Source organism: Oncorhynchus nerka, linkage group LG3, assembly GCF_034236695.1.
Source record: "Oncorhynchus nerka isolate Pitt River linkage group LG3, Oner_Uvic_2.0, whole genome shotgun sequence".
Lineage (NCBI taxonomy): Eukaryota > Metazoa > Chordata > Actinopteri > Salmoniformes > Salmonidae > Oncorhynchus > Oncorhynchus nerka.
The window spans coordinates 53,206,095-53,217,304 of NC_088398.1; the positions used below are offsets into that span (position 1 = coordinate 53,206,095).

At 41.3% G+C, this 11,210-nt stretch overlaps 1 protein-coding gene across 1 annotated transcript in view; it reads right to left on the bottom strand.

The window, feature by feature from the left end:
• Positions 1-1,622, bottom strand: part of LOC115110717 (nebulin-like) — an 81,125-nt gene extending 79,503 nt beyond the window's left edge. Inside the window, exons 1-3 of the mRNA XM_065013442.1 lie at positions 1,546-1,622; positions 765-875; positions 293-377 (exon numbers count right to left, since the gene is read on the bottom strand). Of these exons, the coding sequence (XP_064869514.1) occupies positions 293-355 (63 nt within the window). The 5' untranslated portion in view covers positions 356-377; positions 765-875; positions 1,546-1,622. The remainder of the gene's footprint in view (positions 1-292; positions 378-764; positions 876-1,545) is intronic.
• Positions 1,623-11,210: the final 9,588 nt, after the last annotated feature.

Sequence of the window (11,210 nt, forward strand, 5' to 3'; positions counted from 1 at the left end):
TGGCTGTGCCGGGTAGAGATTATAACAGAACATGACCAAGATGTTCAAATGTTCATAAATGACCAGCATGGTCGAATAATAATAAGGCAGAACAGTTGAAACTGGAGCAGCAGCACAGTCAGGTGGACTGGGGACAGCAAGGAGTCATCATGTCAGGTAGTCCTGGGGCACGGTCCTATTGAAGACCGTGCCCCACACAGCTAGGGACCAATTTGAATTGAATTGACTGAGTCTGAGTACCTAAGACAATGACGGTGTGTTGTGTTGATGTCGCAAGAAAATATTTACTTACCTCTTCCTCAAAAATCTCCTCATCCTCCTCATACTCCTCCTCAATTTCTTCATTCTCATCCATGATGATGCAGTTTTAGGGGTTTCTACCTCAAACACATAACATCATCAGGCATTTAAATTCTCAATGATGCACCTCCCAGTAAAATACGGTTGAAACTTTACAAGCACAATTCACAATCATCTAGTATCCATAATTTGAACGTAACAGTCAACATCAATGTAAAACTCTGTGTTACAATACATTTCCTCTTTAGAAGGAAAAAGCAGTACTAGTGACCTCCATAGAGCAATGTGTCTTTACCAGAGGCTGAAGGACAACATTAACAGAGATATTTTAAGAACCTGCCTTGCAGTCTCTGGTGAACCCAAACCACCAAAGTCAAAGACAGGATATGGACAGAACCTTCTAACAAAGTCATTCACACATAACATGCACACACAATGATGCCAAACAGTGGAACATGTCGTACCCAAGAAAGACTCCTGTAGTATTTCCAGCAACCTTACAGTAAAGGAAGCTGCTGACTTGCTGTCCACTAGGGTCCCAAACTGATATTCCAATTTGTGTTTTGTCCTAAAGCCTAGACAAGTAAACAAATAAGCGTCAGAATTAACATTCACTCGGAAATGTGATCAACTCCAATTCCACACCAGATAAGATAAAGCTCAGGTACAGCTAAAAGGTGGGATCACAGTTGTACTGGAATGCCTTTTGAAGGCCGGTAGACTTTGATGAGAGTTTGACACCTTAAACCCCCCTAGAGCAGTCCTGTGCCTCCTGACTGAAGGGTTGGGACAGCTGTTTGTCATGTAAGTTGATACCACAGTCTGATTGGCTGGCTTTGTTTAGCTAACAGAGCTCCAATGCCTTCTGAGGCTGCAGGTTAAATTTAGGATGGCTGTACTAACTACCCTTTTTTAGCACTCCATTCACAAAAGTACTTTTCCACCAAAAATGACTTGAAAACAGAAGCAGGAGAGGTTTGGAAAATGCAACAAACTCGTGGTGTGTTTTAAAAAGGTGTCCCATTGTTGGCCTGTTGGTCTCTGGAAATCAACTGCTCCGAGACTGCTTTAACGAGGACACAGCCCGTTAACTGGGATTGTTCCTTCATTAACTATCTCTAAGCAATCCAAAGGCAGCAGGAGACAAAACTGTACAGAAGACAAAATAGTCCCAAACGATGGCAATGCTGGAGCGGTAAGGTGAAAGGAAGGAATATGTTCAGTTCATTGATTCTTTTAGCTTACCAGTTTACTTTAGAGTTTAATTGTTTCCCAAGCCGCCAAAGAGCCTCCCCAACTTCCCTCCACAGAAACGATGGGCGACAGCTCACAGCTGCAGCAGGACCGTGGTTATCATGTGGTCCAAACAACCAATCAGAGGCTGGCGCTCTCAGGTTTCAAAATCTAAATATACCTAGGTGATCCCTCAAGAAAATAGCACCTGTTAAGTAAATTTATCTGAGTGCAATATACACTAAGTATACCAAATATTAGAAATACCTTCCTGATATTGAGTTGCACCTTACCCCCCTTTCTTTGCCCTCAGAACAGCCTTAATTCATCGGGGCATGGACTCTACAAGGTGTCGAAAGCATTCCACAGGGATATGTTGGCCCATGTTGACTCAAATGCTTCCCAAGAGTTGTATCAAGTTGGCTGGATGTCCTTCAAGTGTTGAAATTGTTGAGCGTGAAAAACCCAGCAGTGTTGCAGTTCTTGACAAAAAAGAACGGGCACCTACTACCATACCCTGTTCAAAGGCAGTTCACTTTTTGTCTTGCCCATTCACCTTCTGAATGGCACACATACACAATCCATGTGGTCCCGTGTGGCTCAGTTTGTAGAGCTTGCAAAGCCAGGGTTGTGGTTTTGATTCCCACGGGGGACCATTACGAAACTGTATGCACTCACTACTGTAAAGTGCTTTGGATCAGAGCGTCTGTGAAATGACTAAAATGTAAAATGTTTCAATTTTCTCAAGGCTTAAAAATCCCTCCTTAACCTACAGTTGAAGTCAGAAGTTTACGTGGTGGTTTTTCAACCACTCCACAAATTTTCTGTTGACAAACTATAGTTTTGGCAAGTCAGTTAGGACATATACTTTGTCCATGACACAAGTAACTTTTCCAACGATTGTTTACAGACAGATTATTTCACTTATAATTTACTATATCACAACTCCAGTGGGTCAGAAATTTACATACACCAAATAGACTGTGCCTTTAAACAGCTTGGAAAATTCCAGAAAATAATGTCATGGCTTTAGAAGCTTCTTTCTGATAGGCTAATTGACATAATTTGAGTCAATTGGAGGTGTACCTGTGGATGTATTTCAAGGCCTACCTTCAAACTCAGTGCCTCTTTGCTTGACATCATGGAAAAATCTAAAGAAATCAGCCAAAGTCAGAAAAAGTGAAGACCTCCACAAGTCTGGTTCATCCTTGGGAACATTTTCAAAACGCCTGAAGGTACCACGTTCATCTGTACAAACAATAGCACGCAAGTATAAACACCTTGGGACAACGCAGCCGCCATACCGCTCAGGAAGGAGGCACGTTCTGTCTCCTAGAGATGAAAGTACTTTGGTGCGAAAAGTGCAAATCAATCCCAGAACAACAGCAAATCAATCCCAGAACAACAGCAAAGGACATTATGGAGATGCTGGAGGAAACAAGTACAAAAGTATCTATATCCACATGAAAACGAGTCCTATATCAACATAACCTGAAAGGCCGCTCAGCAAGAAAAGAAGCCACTGCTCCAAAACCGCCATAAAAAAGCCAGGCTAAGGTTTGCAACTGCACATGGGGACAAAGATCATACTTTTTGGAGAAATGTCCTCTGGTCTGATGAAACAAAAATAGAACTGTTTGGCCATAATGACCATCGTTATGTTTGGAGGAAAAGGGGAGGCTTGCAAGCCGAAGAACACCATTCCAACCATGAAGCACGGGGGTGGCAGCATCATGTTGTGGGGGTGCTTTGCTGCTGGAGGGACTAGTGCTCTTCACAAAATAGATGGCATCAAGAGGAAGAAAAATGATGTGGATATATTGAAGCAACATCTCAAGACATCAGTCAGGAAGTTGAAGCTTGGTCGCAAATGGGTCTTCCAAGTGGATAATGACCCCAAGCATACTTCCAAAGTTGTGGCAAAATTGCTTAAGGACAACAAAGTCAAGGTATTGGAGTGGCCATCACAAAGCCCTGACCTCAATCCTATTGAAAATGTGTGGGCAGAATTGAAAAAGCTTTTGCGAGAAAGGAGGCCGGACTCTGTTATACCAGCTCTGTCAGGAGGAATGGGCCAAAATTTACCCAACTTATTCTGGGAAAGCTTGTGGAAGGCTACCCGAAACGTTTGCTACCAAATACTAATATGGTGTATGCAAACCTCTGACCCACTGGGAATGTGATGAAAGAAATAAAAGCTGAAAGAAATAATTATATCTACTATTACTCTGATATTTCACATTCTTAAAATAAAGTGGTGATCCTAACTGACCTAAGACAGAGAATTTTTACTAAGATTAAATGTCAGGAATTATGAAAAAGTGAGTTTAAATGTATTTGGCTAAGGTGTATGTAAACTTCCAACTTCAACGGTATCTCCTCCCCTTCATCTACACTGATTGAAGTGGATTTAACAAGTGACATCAATAAGGGATCATAGCATTCAACAAAGCAGCAAGGATTGTTTTAAGGTGGAGATATGATTCTTCTGTTGTAGTCATGCACAATGATCTTAGGTGGTCATCAAATCAACAAGATAATTATAAAAAACATGCTTATTTTATTTTACGATGCACACCATTTAAAATGGCCAAACTCCATTAACAACAGTATTCAGTAGGTAAGAGACAGACATTCAGTAAATACTAGGAATAGATTGTCCACCATCAATGTGTTATCCAGACAGAAAAGAGAAATAGGCTAAATAACATTTAGATTCAGAGGAATAAAGAAATTGAATAATTTATCTGAGCAAACCAAATATCTTTCATTAAATAAATTCAAACAATACTTTAGAACCATTTAAATATAATACATTGGAAGGTTATGCAGGACTATGGTACATGAAGGAACCAATCTACCTTTGCATACTGTTAGATCATTTATCTGGTCAATATGGCAGTGTATTATGTTTGCTGTTTGTAACAGTGAGTTATATGTGAAAATGTGATTGTATTATAAATTGTATTTTAATGTTTAAAGACTCTTGGAATCCAAATGAAGACAACAAATCAAATCAAATCAAACCTGGTCAGTGTATGTCATAGAAAGAGCAGGTGTTCTTAATGTTTGGAAAAACATTGTATACAGCTATGAGGAAGGGGTAAGGGGGTGATGGAAAGTGATCACGAATGTTGGCTGGTTTGGGGGTGATGTCAGTGGGGACAGTGTGTTGCAGGGGGTTCCTTGAGTGGAAGTGGGCTCTGAGTCTGGGGTTGTATTTATCAAGCGTCTCAGAGCAGGAGTGCTGATTTAAGATCAGTTTTGCCTTTTTGATCATAATGAATGAATAGGATTATAACATGGACAGGGGGGACCTGATCCTAGATCAGTACTCTGAGACGCTTGATACTGCCCTTGGAGAGACTGGTACTGTAGTTCAGGTGGGGGTACTGACTGTACTGACTGACTCTATGCAGGAGACTCTCTGATCAAGGTCCTGTGTTAAGTCTCCCTGGCCACAGGGCTGTGTGGTATCTGGAGCAGGGTCAACACCATTATGAGCCACTGGATTTGAAGGAAAGGGAATCAAACCATTGACCTGCTGTCACACCACCAACCCTAAAAAAATATGCACCATAAAGAAGTAAATAGCAACTCAGCATGATACTGAGCTCCTGATATAACTGTATGCTGCAGAAGACGTATGACAAGTTACTCATACCATACTTCTAGATTGAGCTCAGCCTGTGAGTTAAAGGTTAGATCAGGCACCAGTCAAGCTGGTATGACATTACCCTGTTATGGTTTGTGGTGTAAAACCATCTCCATTCTTCCAGCAGTTTCCCTCCCTTCAAGTTGCGTCTCTGAAGTCTTGCCTTTCTCCCCCTCCTTTCCTTCAAGTAGTTGCTTTCTGAGATCTATATTCCAATAGTTTTAAAAAAGTAATTATTTCCTGAGATCTGTACTCAAATAGTTTTTGGGATCTGTATTCAAATAGCTGTTGTCACCTCCAAAGTAACTATCCTTTACACAAAGCATAGTTAAAACTATAGTTATCCCAGATGTGGTATCCCAGTTAAACCCACCACTGGTGTGCGTGGCCATATAGCTCTATTTTCATGTCATCCGACCATAGAACCGTTTCCAATCCAAGTGCCAATGCCGTTTATCAAACTCCAGGCAGTGCTATTGTCAGATGCCATAAAAATAGGGCTTTTTTTCCATGCACACCAGTGGTGGGTTTGGCGTTAAAAAATGGAACCATAAGCAGAAACGTACCTCATACATGCAGTAAAATATGGTGGTGCATCTTTGATGTTATGGGGCTATTTTGCTTCCACTGGTCCTGTGGCTCTTGTTAAGGTCAATGGCATCATGAACTTTACGAAGTACCAGGACATTTTAGCCAAAAACCTGGTAGAGAAAGGCTCAGTGTCATTATCCTCGGTAGACTGCTGGAGTACTGAAAACAGGGCTGCCAATATTTTATTTATTACTTGGTAAACAAAATCTCTATCTCTGAGCAATTGTATTAAATATTTTTGAGCATTCAATATAGCTCAGTATTTGTATTATATATTTTATAGTGTTTTTTTGCTTTATCTAGGGTGCCAATAATTATGGACCCCACTGTAAATAAAAATGACAACAGTGGACTATTTTCAGCTAGTGGAAATACATGTACAGTGAGGGGAGGGGATGATGTTACAGTGATACAGATTTCCCTGAGAAAATACTAAATATCCTTTCACCTAAGTTGGTATAGGCAACTGTATATAAGTTCATAGAAAAAGTGTTGTACATGTATTGTTACCTCAGTAGCATACATCTACCTTTCTGTTACCCCTCTTTCCATCCTATGGCTCTGCCTGCGACTCTGGCTGAGGTATGTGACATCCCCCACAGGAGAAGGGAGTCACAGAGCTTTGATTAACAGGCACAGCTGAGTTTTTCATCACCTCACAACACACCTCTCTCTCGTCTGAAAGCAGTAGTCTCAGCACTCTGGTCTGTGATACACTGAATCAATGATGTCTAGCCCATGTTAGCAACGTCGCTGCAGTTTTTCAAGTCTATAAAAACAGAACGACAGGTAAATTGGCCTTCATGGAGAAATAGGGCTAAGATACAGACATGTCTTCATTGAGAAAGCTCATTACCTCAACACGTTGTACCCAGTCTATATTGTTGTAATTTATCTGCATTGGAGACAGCTATGGCATCCTTTATCAGACTAAGTCAGTGCACCAGTGTTTCAGTGAAGTAGGAGTGTTTACAGTATCTTCACTATGGGCCAAGGTTAAATGTATATTAAAAAACAACCCATCTCTTTATGGTTTGTGAATGTATAATACGGTTTGGGGATAGAATAGAATGCATTATTATCCATTCTTTCAACAGAATTGGATAATTTTGCTGTTTTGGTTGGGGATTTGGAGGGGCTATCGATATGATTCTAGCAGACAGTAGAGGGATAAAAACTACCCAGGAGCGACACCAGGGGAGAAGCCAAATAATTCTGCTTAGTCACTGGAAAAAATGGCATGGTGGAGGACATAGAGGACAGTAGCAGCTGCACATTGGTAGCTACAGCATTATGCCAATGGTACTGAGCTCTCAAAAATCTCACCACTAACTCCTTGGATAACAATTGTCGCCATCAACACTGAGGTAAGAGGATAGATGTGGCAATGATGGTGTCATAGGTCATCATAGCATGACTGTGCAAAGGATCCTGGGATGTTTAACATGGGTACGGGTAACTGACATGTAGGAGTCATATAGCCCATAAAGTTTGAACTATGACTATGGTTTGAATGCTTTCTGACTGAGGTCTTGTTTTTTATACTGCGTGCTGAGTCATGCAAGTCATGATGGCATGTTCATATTTTACTATCATTATAATGTATGTGGGATGAACATGATTGCATTTTTCATGTATCCTTCATTTACTCAGGTTTTTCTCATTGAGATAAAAACAACAATTTTGCAGCATGGGACACTTGAGCGTCATACACGAGAATAACATTACCAGGATTTGGTACTCACCTTTCAGATCACATTATTCTTATGTTTATGGTGTTTGACACACACAATGACAGACTTCCTTGTTGAAGACAGGCCATCTCCTCCACTCTGGACAGGTGACCAATGGAATAGTGTTTTACTACTGACTCACCAAGGCAATCATGGAGACAGCATACATTACCTATACTTGTAGGTTATTTGCTTACTGTCATTATTATTTGCTTAATATTGGTCATTTTACTCACGTTTGATGACCAATGACTGACAAACGTCAGTTCTGAAATAAATACGTCAGGCTATACAAACTAAAACTAATCTCATTGTAAAACTGAACGAGCGTAAATAAAGGGTGATAAAATACTTAGGTTCCCATACAAACATATGATGCAAATATCAACTCTGACTGAAGTGCTGTTCTGGGATATATATGACTTACTCTATCTATAGGAATATTGAAATCTGAACCATTGCGAAAGGACAACCTGGCCCAGTATTTAGGGCCGTCTCACTATGTACAACAACACTATGGGAGCGCTGGAGATGCTCACCTCAACCCAGCCAATGCTCACCCTTTCTATCTGAAGCAAGTCAAGTGATTTCCCACGTTTGGGATAATAAAAGGATACTTTGACTTTGGTCTACTCTCTCCCCATCCTGTCCCTGGCTGTCCTACAGACTTCTACATGAACTGTCCAGTGTCACTCCCTCACTGTTCCCGTCTGTCTGTCAGTCAGTGGCCATTCTCTGAAAGAATGTTGAACATGAGTCCAATGGTCCACAGCAGAACATACTGCCCCCAGAGGTTGGTTGAAGAATCACAGCAGAACATACTGCCCCCAGAGGTTGGTTGAAGAGTATCAATAGATTAAAAACACACTATCCCAAGGTCACATGAAGACAAACCAATGTTTAGTAACCACAAAGAGAGAAATATTACTTCCCTGCAAAATAAAAACACATTTATGACATATGTAATGCACCCAAAACTTAAAAACACTATTTTTATTCACTGTATTTCATATGAGCTGAGGGAGTTGGGTTTCTCCCTTGTTTTCTTTGATTCAGTGTCTTCAGCCGCCATCATGTGAGGATTCAGACACAGCAGGCACAAGGTAATGTAATGTGCATTCCAAATAACATACACACACAGTATATACATGTATGTGTATATATATATATATATACACACACATGTATATGTATATATATATATACACACACATATATATATATACACATACACACGTATGTATATATATATACACACATACAGTGGGGCAAAAAAGTATTTAGTCAGCCACCAATTGTGCAAGTTCTCCCACTTAAAAAGATGAGAGGCCTGTAATTTTCATCATAGATACACTTCAACTATGACAGACAAAATGAGGGAAAGAAATCCAGAAAATCACATTGTAGGATTTTTAATTCATTTATTTGCAAATAATGGTGGAAAATAAGTATTTGGTCACCTACAAACAAGCAAGATTTCTGGCTCTCACAGACCTGTAACTTCTTCTTTAAGAGGCTCCTCTGTCCTCCACTCGTTACCTGTGTTAATGGCACCTATTTGAACTTGTTATCAGTATAAAAGACACCTGTCCACAACCTCAAACAGTCACACTCCAAACTCCACTATGGCCAAGACCAAAGAGCTGTCAAAGGACACCAGAAACAAAATTGTAGACCTGCACCAGGCTGGGAAGACTGAATCTGCAATAGGTAAGCAGCTTGGTTTGAAGAAATCAACTGTGGGAGCAATTATTAGGAAATGGAAGACATACAAGACCACTGATAATCTCTCTCAATCTGGGGCTCCATGCAAGATCTCACCCCATGGGGTCAAAATGATCAGAAGAACGGTGAGCAAAAATCCCAGAACCACACAGGGGGACCTAGTGAATGACCTGCAGAGAGCTGGGACCAAAGTAACAAAGCCTACCATCAGTAACACACTACGCCGCCAGGGACTCAAATCCTGCAATTCCAGACGTGTCCCCCTGCTTAAGCCAGTACATGTCCAGGCCCGTCTGAAGTTTGCTAGAGAGCATTTGGATGATCCAGAAGAAGATTGGGAAAATGTCATACGGTCAATGAAACCAAAATATAACTTTTTGGTAAAAACTCAACTCGTCGTGTTTGGAGGACAAAGAATGCTGAGTTGCATCCAAAGAACACCATACCTACTGTGAAGCATGGGGGTGAAAACATCATGCTTTGGGGCTGTTTTTCTGCAAATGGACCAGGACGACTGATCCGTGTAAAGGAAAGAATGAATGGGGCCATGTATCGTGAGATTTTGAGTGAAAACCTCCTTCCATCAGCAAGGGCATTGAAGATGAAACATGGCTGGGTCTTTCAGCATGACAATGATCCCAAACACACCGCCCGGGCAACGAAGGAGTGGCTTTGTAAGAAGCATTTCAAGGTCCTGGAGTTTGACCTTTGTCATTGCCAACAAAGGGTATATAACAAAGTATTGAGATAAACTTTTGTAATTGACCAAATACTTATTTTCCACCTTAATTTGTAAATAAATTCATTAAAAATCATACAGTCATAGTTGATTGAAGTGTACCTATGATGACAATTACAGGCCTCATCTTTTTAAGTGGGAGAACTTGCACAATTGGTGGCTGACTAAATACTTTTTTGCACCACTGTATATACAGTATATATATACACACACACACACACACACACACACACACACACACACAGAAAAAAGAAACATCCCTTTTTCAGGACCCTGTCTTTCAAAGATAATTCGTAAAATCCAAATAACTTCACAGATCTTCATTGTAAAGGGTTTAAACACTGTTTCCCATGCTTGTTCAATGAACCATAAACAATTAATGAACATGCACCTGTGAAACAGTCATTAAGACACTAACAGCTTACAGATGCTAGGCAATTAAGGTCACAGTTATGAAAACGTAGGACACTAAAGAGGCCTTTTTACTGACTCTGAAAAACACCAAAAGAAAGATGCCCAGGATCCCTGCTCATCTGTGTGAACCTGCCTTAGGCATGCTGCAAGGAGGCATGAGGACTGCAGATGTGGCCAGGGAAATAAATGTTAATGTCCATACTGTGAGACGCGTAAGACAGCGCTACAGGGAGACAGGACAGACAGCTGATCATCCTCGCAGTGGCAGACCACGTGTAACAACACCTGCACAGGATCGGTACATCCGAACATCACACCTGCAGGGAGGGTACAGGATGGCAACAACAACTGCTCGAGTTACACCAGGAACGCACAATCCCTTCATCAGTGCTCAGACTGTCGGCAATAGGCTGAGAGAGGCTGGACTGAGGGCTTGTAGGCCTGTTGTAAGGCAGGTCCTCACCAGACATCACCGGCAACAACGTCACCTATGGGCACAAACCCACCGTCGCTGGACTAGCAAAAAGTGCTCTTTACTGACGAGTCGTGGTTTTGTCTCACCTGGGGTGATGGTCGGATTCATGTTTATCATCAAAGGAATGAGCATTACAGTGAGGCCTGTACTCTGGAGCGGGATCCATTTGGAGGTGGATGGTCCGTCATGGTGTGTCACAGCATCATCGGACTGAGCTTGTCGTCATTGCAGGCAATCTCAACGCTGTGTGTTACAGGGAAGACATCCTCCTCCTTCCTGCAGGCTCATCCTGACATGACTCTCCAGCATGACAATTCCACCAGCCATACTGCTTGTTCTGTATGT